This window comes from Heloderma suspectum, chromosome 11 (genome assembly GCF_057233095.1).
Source record: "Heloderma suspectum isolate Gila_16-S chromosome 11, 16-S_ref, whole genome shotgun sequence".
Classification (NCBI taxonomy): Eukaryota; Metazoa; Chordata; class Lepidosauria; order Squamata; family Helodermatidae; genus Heloderma; species Heloderma suspectum.
Genome location: NC_139468.1, coordinates 5,769,927 through 5,791,768, shown reverse-complemented (window position 1 = coordinate 5,791,768; position 21,842 = coordinate 5,769,927). Strand labels below are relative to the sequence as shown.

At 46.8% G+C, this 21,842-nt stretch overlaps 1 protein-coding gene across 1 annotated transcript in view; it reads right to left on the bottom strand.

Moving 5' to 3' along the window:
- The window catches only part of TRPM1 (transient receptor potential cation channel subfamily M member 1), a 153,929-nt gene extending 133,895 nt beyond the window's left edge, over positions 1–20,034 (bottom strand). Inside the window, exon 1 of the mRNA XM_084816707.1 lies at positions 19,924–20,034. Coding sequence (XP_084672833.1) covers positions 19,924–19,956 — 33 coding nt within the window. The 5' untranslated portion in view covers positions 19,957–20,034. The remainder of the gene's footprint in view (positions 1–19,923) is intronic.
- Positions 20,035–21,842: the final 1,808 nt, after the last annotated feature.

Sequence of the window (21,842 nt, the reverse complement as noted above, 5' to 3'; positions counted from 1 at the left end):
CAGCTGCTGACGTCACGCCAAGTGGGCTGAGCACCTCCTCTTGGCACCCTCCATCTCCCGCTTGTCCCTGCGCCGGCGCCTAGTGTCCCGAAGCTCCAGTTGTCCCTCCCCCTGCCTGCCAGGGTTCCTACCACTCTCATAAATATGAGCAGGGAGGGACTCTTCCTCCAGCGGCACCTCTGAACAGCGTGTGGGTTCCTCTCCCATGGTTTCTATGTCTTCCTCAGAATTAGAACTGCTTTGGGACTCTGTGGGCTCCGATCCAACCCTGACAGGCTCACAGGGAGTTGGTAGACCAGCACAGGTTCAGAGGAGACAGACAGCCTTATATATTCATTGCTCCTCTTCTTCCCACTCATGAGCTGGGCCATTGCTTTCAGCTGGATCTTCTCTCATCTCCCAAGTAGACCTGGGCAACAGAGCCTTCTGGCAGCCAAACGGGCGCCCCTATGTTGACTCTGGGCCTCTCACCAGGTCCACTGCCACCTTCACTCTTCAGTGTTGGGGGGATGAAGGGGGAGAATCGGGGATCAAGGCAGGGCTCAGGATGGGGTCAAAGGAGCTGAGGCATCCCTGAGATGGGCCTCTTCAGGCTGCCTTTGGGCTTCTGCAGGTTTCTCCTGCTTTTCAGTTGGAGATAGTTTCTCCATGGAGGCCCAAGCCTTTTCCTCCAAAGACATTTCTCCAGGGTCTGGGTCATTCAGGACCTCGACACCCTGAGCCTTTAGGACAGAGAAAGCTATAGATCAAAATTAGCCTTCCCAATTCTGGTGCCCTCCAGACGTTTTGGATGACAACTCCCAGCATTCCTGGGCATTGGCCATGCTGGCTGGGGCTGACGGGATTGAAGTGCAATACATCTGGAGGGTGCCTGGTTGGGGAAGGCTGATCTAAATGAATGAACTATTCTGCATGGCCACTTCGCCCGCTGCTTGGGGGAAAGCATGGACTGAACACATGAATGGGGCCAAGAACATCTCATCGTAAAGATTACACCGATGCAATGTATGCAAAGCATTTTACAAGGCTATCTTATACTAGGTCAAATTATTTGTCCATCTAGTCCAGTATTGTCTACGCCAGCCTTCCCCAACCTGCTGCCCTCCAGATGTGTTGGACTACAATGTCTATCAGCCTCAGTCAGTTGTAGTCCAACACATCTGAAGGGCAGCAGGTTTGGTTGAAGGCTGGACTATTCTGATGGGCAGCACCTTTCCAGGGTCTTGGACAGAGACCCTTTCCCATCACCGGCCACCTGATCTTTTTTTATCTGGAGATGATGGGGACTGACCTTGGAACTTCCGCATGGGAAGCATTTGCTCTTCCACTGAGCGATGCCCAGGGATGTATGAGAAATTTGTTTCAGTTCGTTTTTGATCAGGATTTACCCAGTTCATGCCTTTCAGACTGAACACGGACTTGGACGCAATCCGCAGTCGAAGTCCGCACATTTCTGAGCTTGCAATGTGATTCGCGGATGAAAAAAATGTATTTGACAGTATGCATAAATTTGAAAAATGCACACAAACACACTTTAATCAATGGAAGAAGAATGTATACATTTCAAAGATGGGCAGAATTGATGCATATATTAGGGAAAATATGAACAAAAATACACATGGATTTTCATGTGAAAAGAACCAAGCAAGGCTTGCAATCTGATACGGACTCAAGTTGGAATGAGCTTCGAGATGGAATTCGGAGAATTTCGGCAAGCTCGAGTTTTGCCGATTTTCACATCCCTACCTATGGCCTCTCCCATTCTGAACACTCCCAAGATCTATATTAATGTGAAGTATTATGATGGCTTCCACTTCTATGTGTCTAGATCAGGAACTCAAATAACAAAAGCCTCTCCCCCTTCTCCTACAATTACACCCACCCCTTTCTGTCTGTCGGGATTTCTAAGCTCTGCTTACAAATTAGGACAATTAGTGAGACAAGGAGGCGGGGGAGGGGGCAGAAATGATCACCAGGGTTTTTATTTCTTCGGGGTTTCTCAATCCCTTTTTGAAAGTAGGTTTTTGTGCAGCTGAAGTCTGGCCCGGAATGGGCTGGTAAACTTTGAGGTTTCCGGCAAGCGATAGCTCTCTGTGTCGCTGAGCTGGGAGGGGCACGCCCATCGCGTGCTTCACAGCGAGCAAACCCTCCCCCCTTTGTGAGTATTAATAGTTCCATGGAGTCTGGAGGAGCGGCTAAGCAGCAGGGTCGCCTGAGGACAGCTGAACAGCAGCAAACAGCTCTGCACTTAAAAGGGCCAGGGTCTCCCCAGCCAGCCAGCCAGCCAGCCAGCCACTCAGGGCTCATTTCCCAGGCAAACAGAATCTACATGCAGCTGTTGTGCTTTGCCAACTCAGAGACTTTAACTGCCTAGCCTCCGGTTTTTCTGAGACTTTTTGTGGGGCCCATAACCAGATCTCCACGGAAGAGGTAAAGTGACTCCTCTTCTGAAACGTTCTGCTAATTTTGTCACGACTATTACTACTACTACTGAACAGGCTGCTCCCAACTCTCACTTGAAGGGCTGGTTCTGTTGCTACGTTTTACTCCATGCAACTGAGGCTAACCTGATGCAACAGAAAATAGGCCCCTTCCACTTTCAATAGCTGCACAGCAGAGGGAATTGCAGAGACTTTTGTCACCCTAGTCACACTGTGATATGACAAGCTGCACCTGCCAACATGTCCTCTGCTACACAGAACACTTAAAGGCAGCACAGAATTCCAAAAGGCCGGGCAGGAGTCCCTCCAGGAGCCTTAAGAGGAACACCCCTGACATGATGAGTGGTTTCTGCCCATTTCTGCGCCAGCTCTGAGCTCTCTGTCTGCACAGGATGTTTCCCATACTGCCAGTTCATGCTTTAGGGCACAACCACAGGCGTGGCAGGAAGCATTGCCAGGGAAGAGGTGGCATCTGACCCAATGTTTCCAGCACTAACATAGCACCTTCCTGTATGGGGACCATAGCACCCACCCGCTGCCTTGCATTCCATGCATCTGCTGTGTGGGTGGGTGTGTGTCACCCATCACTGTGTGGGTGATCAGGGTGGGGTGGGGACTTACATAGACATTGCAAAACGTGCGCAGGAATGCTCTGAATCTTTACACCTGAGACTCTCCTTCTCTATTATCTTCTCAGGCCCCTGCTAGCTCATCTTCAAGGACCCAGAATTCCCCCCACCATGGCAGCTGTTCCACTGCCCTCTGGTGAGCGTGATGATTGCATTTTGAAAAGAGGGCCAGCTCTACCATTGAGGCAGAGTGGGGCAGCTGCCTTAAGCAATGGATTCCGGGTGGTGTAGACGGGGAAGCAGCGGAAGCCCCCCACCCCGTTGTTTCTTCTGAGCTGTTCCTCTCCAAAGCTAGCCTGCTGTCCTTAGGCGCGGTGGAGGTTGTTGTCCTATTGCCAGAGTTTAAGTAAGACTCAACTGCTATTCTAGTCGGCTTCTGTCCATGTAATGGTGGTGGTGTGTGGTGGGGGGACACTATCTTGCTGTTTGCCTCAGGCAATAAAATGTCTTGGGTCAGCCCTGAATCTAAGCGTCACAGAAGTGGAATGCAATTGCAAGACAAGCCCTGCCCACCCGCAGCTCCAAGCTCCAGACCGGGGCTCATCCTTTGCTGCACTTCGGACATGACCCAGCAGCAGGACGTGGTCCTCAACCTCCGAGTTTCAGAAGTGCAGCACAAGGGCAGGGAAAAGAGGGGCAGGGTCCTTGAGACTGTACATTTTTGGCTGGGTAACAAGGGCAGATCAAACGTGTGGATCCTGCTCCCCCGCCATCAAGCCTCTTGACTGCCTTCTTCCACTGCAGCCAGTTCAATGGCACAGAACAGCAACTTAATCAAGCCCAGCCTAAACGATGCTTGCCTGGCAGCGGTGTCGGAGACATTGCCTTACGGCAGCTTTCGCCAACCTGGTGCCCTCCAGATTTTGGACTCTAGCTCCCATCATCCCCAGCCACCACGGCCAATGGTCAGGCATTCTGGGAGTTGCAGTCCAAAACGTCCGGAAGGTACCAGGCTGGGGAAGGCTGCCCAACAGCTTCTTCCCACACTGCTCTGGGGACAGTTCTTATACAGAAACCAAATGCGAGAGCCAATTGTGCGGCTGCCCAATGGGTAACCATTGGGGGATGGGATGACGAGGGTGCCTCGTTCTCTCTTGGTCCCTTGCATGTCTGCTGTAAGTCTTTTGGCCTGCAGGAGCTGTCCAAAAGTCCTCGAGGATAAGGATGGCTCATTATGCTGGAACATGCTTTGACCAATTTGTCCCTGCTTGGAAAGCAAAGTCAATAAGTGTCGGGGAGGCGGTGGGGGACGGGGACCAGCCTTTCATGGATGAGCAACTGGCTAAATGGGAGAAAAGATAGGAATAATTGACTTGCATAATGAGAGAATGCAGAGGAATTTCACAGTTCACCTACGACCAGAACTGGGGCACGTGCACTTTAACCTGTTAATTCATTGTTTAGTCAAAGGGGTGTGTGGGAGAGGAGCAGTGTTTGAAGACCATGGACAACGATCCCCAAAGAAGCTAAGGCAAAACAAATCGTGAATAACTGACAAAGAACCGTAACTAAGGGCACAATCTTATGCATGTTTAGACAGAAAAAAGTGCTACAGCTCAGAGCTTGGCTATAGCGTACGAAAGAAATAGGCAGACAGGCACATGCAGTAGGGTGACTTCACAAACCGGATGTCGGAACTCTGCCATATGAGCAAGGCAGAGTCAAGCTTGTGTACCTGGGAGGCCAGCCCTGCTAGGGAGCTGCAGGAGCCACTGACTCCGAGACATCCCTCAGAAAGGGGCTGTCCAAAGCCCAAGTCGTCTGCTGGCTGAGAGCAGCGCCAAGGTGCCAAGGGATCAGGCAGGCAGGCTGCTCAGAGGTGGTAAGGCCTAAACTGGATGCCCAACTTGTCTGGAAGCATTTAGAGTCAGGTCAGGGAGAGCCACTGAGCTGTCGGTGTGGTGGAGCCACTCGGGAGCCTGAAGAGTCCTCTGTCCCACACTTCCTCCATGCCACAGTCTAAGCTGCCTAGCCGTAAGCGGCCCCAGCGCACAGACCTGGAGGTGGCTTCCTCAGCTCTAGCTAACTTCGAGACATGGGAAGGCTTTTCCAGGAACAGGAGCTATAATGTCACTGCAAAACAGTATTCACACCAATGTTCCCTATATTTATCCCTCTGCATTCCTATTTTCTGGCCTTTATCCTTGCTAAGCCACTGCCATTTGTTTGTTCTTAGCAATGCCTTTTGCAAATGCATATTCTTCAGGATTCGGCCCTTATCACAGGCCTGCGGAAGTTAAATCTCATGAGTTGGGGTGGGGGTGGGGGTGGATCCTCTTGACCCTAATGAATAAACATGTAAAGGCAAACACACGCACACACATACACACACACTCACTAAGCTGCCAATTACTGCAGCATCTCCCATTTCACATGCTGGAATGGCTCATTTCAAACTGCTGATAACAGATTGTCAGACAATTGTTCCCTTGCATATCTTTAGCCTAAAGAACAAAACACCATCTTGGCTTTTAAAGTCTATTTCTCCTGAGTGATGTTTTGGCTTTTTTTTTTCATCTGCAAAACAATTTCTGTGCCAAGCTGCATCTTCCTTGCTGTTCTAGAAGATGATCAGACTGTCTATCCTTCTCTGTCAGTGACCCCCAGTTATGTTTTCGTTATATATATGCATACGTGATGGCCACATCAGACTTGTTTCTGGGGGAAAGAAACCCTCCTGTTCCGGCCACAAGCTTCCTGGGCAAGTTCTCCAGCATCAGCCCCAGTAACAAGCGCTACCATGTTCTTGCACAGCTCCCTTTCATTTCAACAGGGCTGGTGTAGGAGAACGTGTACTTACTAAGTTTTAAATCAACCCTTGCTACTATTTTGCTTCGCTTTTAGTCTTCACAGGACCCAAGAGTAGAATCCCCCAGTTCTGAGGAACTGCCAACCACAGCCATTTGGTTTCCACCTCATGTGTCTCTTCCTCTCCCCACCCATGTGAAAGTCTAAAACCAATTGATTTGAGGGGGGGGGGCGGGGAGAAGTGTAACTGCTACGCTTTGCAGCAGGATTCCTGACGTACACTCTCCTCTTGCGGGGCAGGCCCTTATTAAAAAGAAGAAATGTTGAGCACTTGTGCTGGGAAATGGACTATTGCCTAACTCTGTACCGTAACCACAAGAACAGAAAAACATGTCTTTTCTTTCTTTCTTTTTTGCAGCTGGTGTCTTTTTCCCATACCTCTGGCCTCCCTCTCTATTGCAACAAGAAAAGGTTTAAAGAGCATATAAAAATAAAAGGGAGAAACTCAAAGACACCTGATGGATGAAGTCGGAATCCTGTGCAAGGCATTTTGATCTCTGAGAATCTCTTAACAGTACCTGCCATGGCAGGGACAGGCACACCTTAGCTGCACACTTAGAAGCCACAGGCAAATGGAGTGAGCAGCCACGCTCATAAGGAACTTTGGAAGCTGCCTCAAAGGGGCTCCGATCATTATTCCATCTTGCTGGGTGTGGCTGACTAGCAGCAGGTCCCCAGGGTCTCAGGCACAGAAAGGTCTCTCCCATCAGCTGATAACTGATCCATTTGATGCCAGAGATTGAACCCGGGACCTTCTGCAGGCAAGAGAGGTGCTCTGTTGCTGACTGATGGCTCCTCCCAGAGGAAGGAAGAACTCTGAATGAGTGTGTATTGCTGCGTGCACTGGAGAAGAGATGGTTAAACTGTTCTTTGCCTGTGTCCCTGTTTACATGGGATTGTGTCTGTGAGTGAGGCCCATCTGCTTCCCCTTCGATCTTTTTTCACTTCAAAATACGGCCCCTGTTAGCTGCTGACCGGGGCTGCAGACATACTCAGGTGAGCTCATGGTAGCCAATCTTCGTTGTTGTTCAGTCATTCAGTCGTGTCCGACTCTTCGTGACCCCATGCACCATAGCACACCAGGCCTTCCTGTCCTGCACTCTCTCCCGGAGCGTGCTCAAGTTCATATTCACTGCATCGGTGATGCTATCTAGCCATCTCATCCTCTGCCGTCCCCTTCTCCTTTTGCCTTCAGTCTTTCCCAGCATCAGGGTCTTTTCCAGAGAGTTTTCTCTTCGCATTAGGTGGCCAAAATATTTGAGCTTCAGCTTCAGTATCTGTCCTTCCAATGAGCAGTCAGGGTTGATTTCCTTTAGGATTGACTGATTTGACCTCCTTGCAGTCCAGGGGACTCGTAAGAGTCTTCTCCAGCACCACAGTTCGAAAGCATCAATTCTTCGGAGTTCAGCCTTCCTTATAGTCCAGCTCTCACAGCCATACATTACTACTGGGAAAACCATAGCTTTGATTAGACGGACCTTTGTCGGCAAGGTGATGTCTCTGCTTCTTACTATGCTGTCTAGGTTGGCCATAGCTTTCCTCCCAAGGAGCAAGCGTCTTTTAATTTCATGGCTACAGTCACCGTCTGCGGTGATCTTGGAGCCCAAGAAAGTAAAATCTGTCACTGCTTCCATTTCTTCCCCTTCTATATGCCAGGAAGTGATAGGGCCAGATGCCATGATCTTAGTTTTTTTAATGTTGAGTTTCAAACCAGCTTTTGCACTCTCCTCTTTCACCCTCAACAAGAGGCTCTTGAGATCCTCTTCGCTTTCTGCCATTAGGGTGGTATCGTCTGCATATCGGAGGTTCTTGATAATTCTCCCAGCAATCTTAATTCCGACCTCTGATTCATCCAACCCAGCGTTTCTCATGATGTACTCTGCATATAAGTTAAATAAGCAGGGTGACAATATGCAGCCTTGTCGTACTCCTTTCCCAATTTTGAACCACTCGGTTGTTCCATGTCCGGTTCTTACTGTTGCTTCTTGACCCTGGTACAGGTTTCTCAGGAGACAGGTAAGGTGGTCTGGTACTCCCATCACTTTAAGAATTTGCCACAGTTTGTTGTGATCCACACAATCAAAGGCTTTAGCGTATTCAATGAAGCAGAAATAGACGTTTTTCTGGAATTCTCTTGCTTTCTCCATGATGCAGCCAATGTTGGCGATTTGATCTCTAGTTCCTCTGCCTCTTCAAAACCCAGCTTGTACTTCCTAGCTTGTAGGATTTTGAGCATCACCTTGCTGGCATGTGAAATGAGTGCAATTGTGCGGTAGTTTGAACACTCTTTGGCGTTGCCCTTCTTTGGAATTGGAATGTAAACTGACCTTTTCCAGTCTTGCGGCCATTGTTGAGTGTTCCAAATTTGTTGGCATATTGAATGCAGCACTTTAACAGCATCATCTTTTAGGATTTTAAATAGCTCAGCTGGAATACTGTCATCTCCGCTAGCTTTGTTGTTACAAATGCTTCCTAAGGCCCACTTGACTTCACTCTCGAGGATGTCCGGCTCAAGTTCAGTGACCGCACTATCATGGCTATCAAGGACATTACTATCATGGCTATCAAGGACATTAAGATCTTTCCTGTATAGTTCTTCTGTGTATTCTTTCCACCTCGTCTTAATCTCATCTGCTTCTGTGAGGTCCCTGCCTTCTTTGTCCTTTATCATGCCCGTCTTTGCACAAAACGTTCCCTTGAGATCTCCGATTTTCTTGAAGAGATCTCTAGTCTTTCCCATTCTGTTGTTTTCCTCGATTTCCTTGCATTGTTCATTTAAGAATGCCTTCTTGTCTCTCCTTGCTTTTCTCTGGAACTCTGCATTCAGTTGGATATATCTTCCCCTTTCTCCCTTGCTTTTTGCTTCCCTTCTTTCCTCAGCTACTTGTAAAGCCTCATCAGACAGCCACTTGGCTTTCTTGCATTTCTTTTTCTTTGGGATGGATTTCGTTGCTGCCTCCTGAACAATGTTACGGATCTCCATCCATAGTTCCTCAGGCACTCTGTCTATCAGGTCTAATCCCTGAAATCTATTCCTCACCTCCACTGTATATTCATAAGGGATATGATTTAGGTCATACTTGAATGGTTTAGTGGTTTTCCCTACGTTCTTCAATTTAAGCCGAAATTTTGCAAGAAGCAGCTCATGATCTGAGCCACAGTCAGCTCCAGGTCTTGTTTTTACTGACTGTATGGAGCTTCTCCATCTTTGGCTGCAAAGGACATAATCAATCTGATTTCGATATTGACCATCTGGTGATGTCCATGTGTAGAGTCGTCTCTTGTGCTGTTGGAAAAGAGTGTTTGCTATGATCAGCGTGTTCTCTTGGCAAAACTCTATTAGCCTTTGTCCTGCTTCATTTTGTGCACCAAGACCATGCTTGCCTGTTATCCCGGTGATTTCTTGACTTCCTACTTTAGCATTCCAATCCCCTATGATGAAGAGGACATCTTTTTTTGGTGTTAATTCTAGAAGGTGTTGTAGGTCTTCATAGAACCGATCAACCTCAGCTTCTTCAGCATCAGTGGTTGGGGCATAGACTTGAATTACTGTGATGTTGAATGGTTTGCCTTGGATTCGTACTGAGATCATTCTATCATTTTTAAGATTGTACCCCAGTACTGCTTTTCCCACCCTTTTGTTGACTATGAGTGCTACTCCATTTCTTCTCAGGGATTCTTGGCCACAATAGTAGATATGATGGTCACCTGAATTAATTTGCCCATGCCTGTCCATTTTAGTTCGCTGATTCCCAAGATGTCGATGTTCAATCTTGCCATCTCATGTTTGACCACCTCCAGCTTACCTTGATTCATTGATCTAACATTCCAGGTTCCTAAACAATATAGTTCTTCACAGCATCGGATTTTCTTTTCACCACCAGACACATCCACAGCTGAGTGTCCTTTCGGGTTTGGCCCAGCCGCTTCACTCTTTCTGGCGCTACTTGGAAATACCCTCTGCTCTTCCCCAGTAGTATATTGGACACCTTCCGACCTGAGGGGCTCATCTTCTGGCGTCATACCTTTTAGCCTTGTGATACGTTCCATGGGGTTTTCTTGGCAAGAATACTGGAGTGGGTTGCCATTTCCTTCTCCAGTGGACCACATTTTGTCAGAACTCTCTGCCATGACCTGTCCGTCTTGGGTGACCCTGCACGGCATAGCTTATGGCTTCACTGAGTTACGCAAGCCCCTTCGCCACAACAAGGCAGTGATCTTCGTTAGCTTGTAGCAAACGAGTTCTGCCAAACTGCTTTCGAATTTCAGAAGGAGTCTGCAATATGGCTCAGGAGTCAGGAAAACTTAAAATTAAGAAGTTCACCAAGCTAACGCAACCCTTTTTGGAGACCGAAAGTCAGTCTTATTTCGATCCTGCCCACTGAGGTCTGTGAGTGAACAGCCATGGTTTTATCGGTATAATTTGATTTTGAAGTTTTTAATTCAGCATTTGATTCTTCTCTTCTTTTTTATTGTTCACCACTATGGAATCTTATTGGGTGTAGAGTAGTATACAAATCCTGTAGGCATGCAAGCAAGCAAGCAAGCAAGTCTATAGCACAACCATGAAAGCCAGCCTGCCACTTGAAAGTAAGGTGATAAAAACAGATATGCCTTCTTAGGCTGTCTTGTTTCACACATGTGCCTCTTTATGTGGTAAGGAGCACCTTGCACAGTCAAAGTAAATGAAAAGTTGCCCTCATACTTCCATAGTCATAACTGCAAAGGAGCAGGCGGAATGGTTTCCTCTGTTCCTCGCAGCCACCCCTATCCTCAGCATTAAACTTCCATGGAATCTACTTTAATCTACTTTAAGAAGCCTGTCTTTGAAGCCGAGAAGGGAGTGTTTGTTGGCTCAAATATTGGGTCGTGATGGCTGTAAGGTCCTTCTGCTTCAGAAGCATCATACCGTTAGATACCGTAGAACAATAGCAGGGCTGGCCTATTGCTTTAATGCTCTGGTTTGGGCTTCCTGGAAGCATTTAGTTGGCCACCATGGGAAGCAGAGCACTGGTCTGCACGATCAAACAAGCAATGGTTAATAAACCATGGATTATTTGTGAGGATGCCAGATCGAGTTAGTGGGCTGGTTCCCACCTACTTCACTCAACAACCCAGGAACTCACTGTTGTTGGATTAAAACTCTGGGTTGTTTCTCCAGCAACAACCCAGAGGTCCAAGTTCGGACATCACAGCAAACAACCCAGGAACAGGACACTCCTGCCTGGGTTGTTTAACAAAGCCAGCCTGTTCCCTCGCTCTCAACCATTCACAAACAACCTATGGTTAAAACACTGTGGGTTAACTGTCTGGGCTGAGGTTACATGGACTTGGCTTGGGCTCTACCTTTTGAAATGCTTGGACTTGTTTCTTCTTGTAGGAAGCACTCTCCAGTCCGGCGCTTGCTAACTTGTAGAGCTTAGAATAGCCTTGAAAGTGATTAACAAATACTTTGTATTTTGAACTATCTTTCCTGAAAAACTCTACAGGGACTAAACAGGTGTTACAGGCGTTGCTTCAAACTGCCAAGTTAGCTTGTGTGTTTGCAGGAAGCTGTTTCCGGCAACGCAGGACACAGCTCACACGTACTTCGGAGAGGCATGCATCATACATGTGTGTATGTGTGTGTTTGTGTCTCTCTGGCAAAGATGCCTATGAAATCTTGTCTGCCAAAGAATGCATTGATGTTAGTCCAGAAGAGCAAATATGAGCCTGTGTTATATGACCAGCTCATGGGAAAAAAGTACAGTGCACGAGAAAGCATAACTTGTACTGTACATTTGCATTTCAGCCAAATGTACATTTCAGAGTGAAAGCAAAGACTTATGAATTGCTAACTGGGTGGAATGAAGCCAGAACCTAAAATAATTGCCTCCATTCACTGTCTCTTTCTGCTTAAGAAAGAAGCAGGGGCTGGACTTAGACAATGGCCCTGGTGTACTAAGCTATTGCTACTGAGTCATAAATGGTGGAGATGAGTCATAAATGAGAGAGCTTCAGCTATTGGGTGGTACAGAAATGAAGTAAATGAAATAAAAATAAATAAATAAGTAAAACGGTGGAAATGTGTCACCTAATTCTGCCATCACAAGCAGTGACATTTTGTACTTGTCTCTTGCTTAACCAGAAGCTCATCCATTTGCATGAAGACCACCCCACCCCACCCAACTGGATGAAATGAAAGTACTATGCGGTGGCAGCGACCCAAGTTGTGCTCCAGTGAAATCTGGTGGCCAAGCCTTGCAGGTGAGCATTTAAATATGTCCTGAGAACACTGAGGAGAGGTATGTCAATTGTGACTGGTGAGCCTGAGCTGTCCCTGGACCCATGGTCTAAACCTATAAAGGAAAACACATCTTGGGGCCCTTAAACGTTAGAGACCACCTTCTCCCTGATGTCCCCATAGTAGGGATACAATGAATATTCATGATTTTCCTCTTTTGGGGAAATGATAGTCTGGACTCAACTTCCATCAGGGGTTCATCAGGCCCCTTCAGGAAAGCTCTGAAGACCCACCTGTTTTCACTGGCCTTCCCTTAAGTCAGGGCCATTAGTTTTTATTGGTAGGTGTAGTTTTTAGTTATTTTAATTGACAATCTCTGTTTTTATGGATTTTATTGAAAAATTATTATGGATCTTTTATTGTATCCACTTTGTGTGGTTTTGAACTTGTATGCCACCTTGAGAGGGTTCCACCCTTAAAGGCAGCCTAAAAATAATTTGAGAGAGATACATACATACATGCATACATACATGCATACATACATGCATACATGTAGGATCCACAGTTGGCTACAGAATCAGACTCAAAGAGTGCTTATCCGTGGGATCTTCTCCAACTGGGGAGAGGTAATGCGCGGGGTATCGTAGGGCTCAGTGCTCATCAACAATTTTATTAATAACTTCGATGAGGAGGTGCAGGGAATACTTATCAAATTTGCAGATGACACAAAATTGGGCGGGATAGCTAATACCCTGGAAGACAGAAAAAGAATTCAAAGTGATCTTGATAGGCTGGAGCGCTGGGCAGAAAACAACATGATTAAATTTAATAGGGATAAATGCCAAGTTCTGCACCTAGGAAAAAGAAACCAAATGCACAGTTACAAGATGGGCGATACGTGGCTCAACCACACTACGAGCGAGAAGGATCTTGGAATTGTTGTCGATCACAAGCTGAACATGAGCCAACAATGTGATGTGGCTGCAAAAAAGGCAAATGCTATTTTGGGCTGCATTAATAGAAGTATAGCTTCCAAATCCCGGGAAGTACTAGTTCCCCTCTACTCAGCACTGGTTAGGCCTCATCTTGAGTACTCTGTCCAGTTCTGGGCGCCACACTTTAAGAAGGATGCAGGCAAACTGGAGAGGGTTCAGAGGAGGGCAATGAAGATGATCAGGGGACTGGAAACAAAGCCCTATGAGGAGAGACTGAAAGAACTGGGCATGTTTAGCCTTGAGAAGAGAAGACTGAGGGGAGATAGGATAGCGCTCTTCAAGTCCTTGAAAGGTTGTCACAGAGTGGAAGGCCAGGATCCCATCCCAGAGTGCAGACACGGAATAATGGGCTCAAGTTACAGAAAGCCAGATTCCAGCTGAACATCAGGAAAAATGTCCTGACTGTTAGAGCAATATGACAATGGAACCAATGACCTAGGGAGGTGGTGGGCTCTCCCACACTGGAGGCATTCAAGGTGAAGATGGACAGCCACTTGGTGAGGGATACTTTGACTTGGATCCCTGCACTGAGCAGGGGGTTGGACTCGATGGCCTTGTAGGCCCCTTCCAACCCTACTATTCTATGATTCTATGATTTTATGTCTCAAATATAATAACAGGTTTCCAAACAGTGACCAAGCATCCAGCAAAAACGAAGTACACAGCATTGTGTAATTACGCCGACTGCCAGAATGGGGAAGTTCACAATAGCCAGCACCATTTGAAATAGTAGGCTATTTATTTGCAGAAATCTCACAAGCAATAGCATAGCACTAGTGCAATAACAAGCTGGTCAGCTATGTGAATGGGGAACTGGCAAAATGGCAGTCAAAGCAGGGCTTCTGGCACCCAGGCTCAATCACCTTATGGCCATCAGTCCTTGGTATCATCCAAGCTTGGCAGTCTGAACAATGTGATTCAAGGGCAACACCAGCCTTGCCACCTGACTGAATACTCATACATCTGATCCTAAGCACTGTCCTGCTAAGGCCAGCTCAAAACTCAGTCCTTGGGCCAGGGGGTGGGGGGACCCACGCAAGAAGGCCAGAAGCAAGGAGAAACACAACGGCACTGTTCAGAAACCGCAGTAGCCCAAAAGCAAAATCTTAGGTGAACCCTAAGATCAAAACACATTGAAGCAGTCCAGAAACAACCATAGACTGAGAAGCAGGGTCTTAAGCAGGGGTCCTGAGGTCAGCGGCACGGGAGGTCGGTCAACACATAGAGCAGAGTCTGCTAAGCCAATCTGCAAGGTCTGGGAGCTGAATGACATTTGTTGTTTCAGCAGCTACCAGACCTCAATGGAAGCCACAGGTGTCCCCAACCTTTTTAGGCAGGTGGGCACATTAGGACTTTTGAGAAAATATTGTGGGTGCTTTCATAACATAGGGTGAGGGGGCTTGCCCTTTCATAAAATGGTTGCCATGGTGGGCATGGCTGGTCATAAAACGCTCATTTCCCAGAAAGCAAACTGGTGAGACTACAAGAAAAGTAACTTGCCCAAGAACTTAAATACAAGGCAGAGGTGGAGTCTGAGCTCCAAAACACAAAACCACTCTCTTGAACCCAAATAAAGGTGCCCCTGAAGGGCAGCACTTCACTTTGCAGCAAGTCAGCCTCTTGGGTTTTTTAAAAAAATAATTTAATTAAAAAGGTAGTAAGACATAAAATAAGCTCAGGAGGGTCAGGGAGCCCAGTGGGCACCACAGACACCATGTTGGAGACCCCAAGCTTACATAGTTTGGTCTCCACCCACATCTGGTTGTAAGCAGTTCTGCTCTCAATGGGCCCTTTACTCCAGAGGAGCCCCTTACTCCCTACTCATGAGTAGCTCTGTTACTTTGGTCATTCAGGAACACACTCCTCTGTTGAGTGGTCCCCTGAGCCTTCCCCCTTCATGGATCACTGCCTTGTTGTGGCGAAGGGGCTTGCGTAACTCAGTGAAGCCATAAGCTATGCCGTGCAGGGCCACCCAAGACGGACAGGTCATGGCAGAGAGTTCTGACAAAATGTGGTCCACTGGAGAAGGAAATGGCAACCCACTCCAGTATTCTTGCCAAGAAAACCCCATGGAACGTATCACAAGGCTAAAAGATATGACGCCGGAAGATGAGCCCCTCAGGTCGGAAGGTGTCCAATATGCTACTGGGGAAGAGCAGAGGGTATTTCCAAGTAGCGCCAGAAAGAGTGAAGCGGCTGGGCCAAACCCGAAAGGACACTCAGCTGTGGATGTGTCTGGTGGTGAAAAGAAAATCCGATGCTGTAAAGAACAATATGGTTTAGGATAGCATCACGGATGCAATGAATATGAACTTGAGCACGCTCCGGAAGAGAGCGCAGGACAGGAAGGCCTGGCGTGCTATGGTCCATGGGGTCACGAAGAGTCGGACACGACTGAACGACTGAACAACAACTGAGCCTTCACTTTCTGGCATCTGTGCTCTCTGGGGCCAGAAGGCAGCTCAGCCTCCCCTTCAGACCCGGAGAAGCTCTCCTAGTGAATTCGAGCTGGGAACCTGCCCCTAAGTCCGAGCAACTTGCCTGGCTAAGCTCTTTGCCCTGTGATGCTGCATACTGGAAGCTGACCCCCATGCCTGCCTGTTCTTGGATTATGCTACCTACCTCTCGTCCTTCAGACGTTTGGTTGCTGCCTTGGGAACTTGACTTCTTGCTTGTCTTAGACCAGGGGTGGGCAGAAGGTAGCTCTCCAAATATTTTGGACTTAAGCTCCTAGAAGCCCCTGGCAGCACGGCTAATAGTCAGAAATGCTGGGAACTGAAGTCCCAAACTTCTGGAGACCTATTTTCTGCCCACCCTTGCCTTAGACTATGTTACGTGCCTCTGGATCCACTGACTGCTACCTCTGGAACTTGACCTGTGCTTTCCATGGGCTATGCTGCTCGCTTCTGATTTTGCAAACTGATGCCTGGTACTACCTGTGGACCCTAACACCAGACTGCTTGGGCACCATACCTCCGTCCTGAAATATCCTGACCACTTTTGACTTCTTAGGCCTCATAAAAACACGCGGTTGGCTTTTCCAACTACCCCCCCCCCAAGTATGGACAATCAGGGTGCTTTGGTGTTCTTGGTGACTATGGAACTCCGTTCTCCTGCTTAGAGATGAGCCGACCTCCCCCACCCACCTCCCCAAGCCTTTGGCAGGACTTTCTTTTCATGGCTGGAGCTAAGCTTTTAACTGGCTTACATTTTACATTTCACTTTGTCTGATTTTTTTGGATAGTATTTGATGTTAATGTTTTTACACCGCCCTTAGCCCTAGGAATGGGGTGGGCTAGTCATCTAAGTAAATAAATAAAATGAAATTAAGTACTATCAAAATGAAACATGATGGTGGATTCAGAAGGCTGGTTTCTGTCCCACTGTAAGGCAACTGAAAAAATAAAACAAACACTTGAAGTCTTGTCAGATGCAGCACGGAAAACGCTAATGAACAGTGAAACTTTGCAGTGTTCTAAAATATTTTAAATAGGCAAAATCCAGTTTTAAGACATGGGGAAAGAAACCTAATCATCCCCTTTGATGTGCTCTGTGCATATTGCCTGTAATTGCCCCATTGACTTACCACAGTACATTACGTCTGTTGAAATATACATAGGTATTACTTGCATGTGGAATACAATGGAGACTTTGTACATCAGAGCTTATGCCAGGGCTATGCAGATGGTTGTGGGGGTGTTTGGCTGGGATGGGGAGAGGCGGAGGATGCAATGAGCGGCTTGGGTCTTCTTTGTGTCCCAGTTCATAGTAGCTGTTTAGGAGCTCTGCAACCATTTACTGGCTTAGGAGCTCTCCACTTGCATTCCAACCATGTCTGGAAATTAGAAGAACCGGAGCCCATTGCAATGCTATGGTTTTCTGACGCCGTGATTCTCCCTGCTGGTTATTCCTGAATCTGGATATTTATTTGAAAATATCTAATACTCGCAGCTTGCTGCTCCAATAACACTGGAATAGTATATCCATGCACTTATTCGGTGATGGAGCAGCTTCTGAACTGCAGGAATGTTTGTATCTTTTCTTTATTCATTACAAATGGCCAGTCAAGTCTGAGGTATGAGGAGGAGAGGGGACTCAGTCCCATCCTCACATACCCATCCCCTGAGCAGAGAGGCTGGCCTACCCATGTACCTTTCTCTGCCAGCTGCCTCAAGGATGAATGGCGATGACAAGGATGCATGTGGCATAACGTTGTGCCCTGCCCATTCCCATGGGACGAGATGAGGGAGGAGCGAAGCCTCCTTTTGCAAACCTGGGCCTACCCCCACTACCCCAAGCTGGCCACGACTATGACGCTGAGACAAAGAGTGCTCCCCCAAGCCAGAAGCTGCGTTCAGGATGGAGAGGAACAATTGGTTTCCAAAATTCACCACTTCCAAACATAAGGTAGGGGAACCATGTGGATAGGATTTGGCTGAATCTATAAAGATCTCCCTTTATAAATGGGTTGGAACCATACAACAGTAAAAGATGTCAAAGAACAGCAAAGAAATGCAAAGAGGTAAAGAAGAAACTAGACAGAACAAAGTACTTTGTGTCTTCACAAGGGCAAACCCACAGGCAAGTTTTATATCCATCAGCAAGACAAAATCTTGTGGCACCTTACAGACTAACGTATTTATTACAGCAGCCATCAGCTTCCATGGACTGCAGTCCATTTCATCAGATGCATGAAGTATTATCAGAAGTTGGCTGGTGTGTGTATGTGTGTGTGTGTGTATGTATGTGTGTGTGTGTATACATATACATACATACATACATACATACATACATATATAATCAGCCAACACATGGTGCGTGTGTAAAAGGGGGGAGGCAGAGGGAAATGTAATGCAGATAATATCTACAATGATACTTATGTTATGAACAGTGGCCATTCGCAAACCAGTTGTTGGAGGTAACACAAACAACTTGACACTGGGTAAGCTAATAAACAAATGTAGTGTGATTAAAAAAAAACTTTATCCCAACTCAAGCCACAGGTGATAGCCATGTATGTGGCCTGTAATTAGTATGTGGCTGCTGTGAAAAAGGCAGATTCCAAGTTAGGCATCATTAGAAAAGGAACTGAAAATAAAATGGCAAATATCATAATGCCTTTATACTAATCTATGGTGTGACCACATTTGGAGTACTGTGTACAGTTCTGGTCACAACACCTCAAGAAGGATACTGTAGTGCTGGAAAAGATGCAGAAAAGGGCAACCAAAATGATCAAGGGGCTACCCCCTATAAGGAAAGGTTACAATGTTTGGGGGGTTTTAGCTTAGAAAAAGGTTGAGTACAGGGGGACATGATAGAGATATGTGGAAAATGACTACTAGAATCTGGGATCATCCAATGAAGCTGGATGGCAGAAGATTCAGGACAGTTAAAGGGAAGCTCTCTTTCACACAGTGCACAGTTAAACAATGGAATTTGCTACCAACTAGGATGACTTTAAACAAGGATTAGATCAATTCATAGAGGATAAGCCTATCAATGGCAACTAGTCATGACAACTATATACTGTCTCTAATATCAAAGACGGTATGACTTTGAATACCAGTTGCTGGGGAACACAAGCAGGTGGGGGCTAAACTGTGCTCTCATGTCGTGCTTGTGGACTTCCCAGAGGCATCTGGTTGGCCGCTGTGTGAACAGAATGTTGGACTACATAGGCCTTTGGTCTGATCCAACATGACTCTTCTTATGTTCAGGAGAACACTTCATGCATCTGATGACATGGACTATAGCCCACTAAAACTTGTGTCAAAATAAACATGTTAGTCTTTAAGGTGCTACAGGACTCCTTGTTGTTTTTGCTGCAACAGGCAAACACGGCGACCCCTCTGGGCATTTTGATATCCATATGCACAGTCCTACACAACTGAGCCATGCAATCTACACTGGCGGTGACCATGATTGCTGGGATGAGCAGCAATCACATTCAGGACTGAATAACTGCAGAAGAACCTACTTTGTGGAGCTCATAGAAGTTGTCCTTGCACCTGTATGCCCAGTTTGGGATACCAGAGCTGAATTACAAGAACTTGTGCAAGGACTTTCAGGGCCCTTCACTGAGGAACTCCATGAAGAACTTGGAGCAACATTCTTCCCTTCCGGCTTGGCAGGGCTCCTTGGGACTTCTGGGGAGCAGAAGAGGCAAGTGGAATATCCTAGAAACAGTGACAAACTCAGCACACTCCCTATAGCAGAGTGTCAAATATGTCAGAAGGGGCACATTTGTCCACCCAACTTCATGCCAGATGACAGGGGCAGGGGATCCATTCCTGAGAATAATTTGAGAGTCATGCCAGCTGTAAAGGTAGGGACCTATGTGAGGCAGGCACACCACGAGGGCTGCATGAAAGAGATTGCCAAGCCACATCAGCTTGAGCATTATAAACTGTGGCTACACCTGCTGCAACATTTCCTCTATTATTTTCCCCATGTAATCAATAAAACATTTCCATGCAGCATTAAATATTATGGGGTTCTAATCCGAGCTGCCTGTTTAGGTTGACCTCAGAGAGCTACCACAAGGAGAAATGCACACAGTATCTACAGTCCTGAAAAGTTTGGGCTGCAAATTGTTCATCTATCAAAATTCAGTCAAATTATAAAAACTGTGCATATGAAGTCCGAACTGATGGAACCCCACTGTGAGTGGGGCGTGCTAACAAGACCCACAACAAGCGATTAAAACTTCCATTTCTGGACGCCAAGGAAATATCCTTATTATAACTCAAGCTCTCATGCCTGATCAGGCTAGAACATAAAGCAAAACAAGCTTACTAGGGGGGAAAAGGAGGAGGAAAACTCACATTAATGAGCATACTGTGCATCTGGTACTTCATTGCAGCTGCAACTTAATTCTCTGCCTTCATGTAACAGTAATGAAATCAGGAGATTGGGTACTTCTGTTGCAATGAGGAACGAAATCCCATTTGTTCTCCTAGGCCATCTATCTTCCTGAAAAAATATATATAAACAATTTACAAACTTTAAAGCGGGGGGGGGGGGAATCGGCACATCCATGACATTATGTTATTACTCATTTAAGGAGCTTTGTTCGGCATTTGTACAGCACAGAATAATTTAAAACTGTTAATCTCGGAGCATTGCCCCTGGGTGTTTACTGTCCCCGCTCAAGAACAATTGTGCCCATTGTTTCTGAAGGCTGTTCGCCAACGCCCGGGTTCAGATGAACTTTCAGGGTCTGCCTCAGCTGGCCATGTGGGCTACACGGCAGCTGCGAAACGAACACATGCAATTAGCTGGCACCTGCTGGACCAAGTGCCACCAACCACATTCATTTCCAGTCAATTATTATTTACCATAAAAGTGCAGCCTGCAGAAGGGGGGAAAGGGGACAGGTGGGTCAGGTGAATCCTCCAGGACAGCGATAGCGTGACACTATATATCTTAAAAAACTGACAGATACATGCAGGAATGCTAGTTCCTTCAACGAAAAGTCAAATTCACCTCCCAGAACCCAGCTGCTGAATGGGGATGCGCCCAGAATCTCCCTATGGGTGTTGCTGTTCTGTTTGTATTATTTATTATGCATAGGAGGCTACCACTGGCCCATCGTAGCTCAATGCTGTCTACTCTGTCTGGCAGCAGTTCTCTGGGACTTCAGAAGCAGAGTCTTTCCAGCTTTTCCATGCCTACCTGGAGATGCCAAAGATTAAATCTGCGACCATTGGCATGCTAAGCTTGTGCTCTATGACTAGGCTATAGCCCTTCCCCTTGCAGGGAAGCTCTGTCAGTGTGCTCAACAGGAGTAACGTGAGGAAAAGACAGACTCCTGTCCCAAGGGGTGCACAGTCTAGAACTGCTGGCCGTAGAACGCCACGTGCCCACAGGTCTTTGCCTGTCATATGGATGGAGCGGAGGAAATGGATAGAGATGTTTTTCTTCCACGAGAACTTGAGGTTGCCCAATTAAAAGTATGGACAGTGGATTCAGGCCGAACAAAAGGAAGTCTTTCTTCACATAACACATAATTCCCTTATGGAATTCACTGCCACAAGATGCGGCAATGGCTACTGGCCTAGATGGTTTTAAAAGGGGATTAGATGTATTTATGAAAGTGAGGCTAACTGAATACTATTAGCCATGATGGCTATACGGAACCTCCATGTTCAGGGGCAGTATACATCTGATTACCAGTGGCTGAGGAGTAACAATGGGAGGTGGGTGTTGCCATCAGGCCCTGCTTGTGGGCTTCCCAGGGTCATCTGGTTGGCTACTATTGGAAACTGCATGCAGGACTAGATTGATCTTTGGTCCGTTCCAACAGGGCTCTTTTTATCTTCTTATGAATAACAGCTGAAAAGCTAGGAGGTCCAACACAGGTCATGGCGGTCAACAGTTTTCCGGATCAAGATGCAAACTGCTGGGGCCTGCACAAAACTATTAATTTGTTGCAGTTGTGTCATGTGATTGCTGCCTCAAGCATGTCAGTGGAAAGGCAAAATATGTAAAGGACAGATAGAAAGAAGAATTACATGAAGATGGATTGTCCGAGAAATACTGTACCTGTACAGAGCCTGGGGGTGGGGGCACAGTGGCTGAGCCATACTTAATTCAAACCCAGTTGAAATTAGAAGACGACCCCTCTTGTCCAATGACATTAAAGGACCGCTGGGGAAGGTGAGGAAGGCAATCTCTCCCTCTCTTTCTGAAGCCTGAGGATTGACTTTTTCTAACCATCTTCTAACAATCATTCGAAGTTTAG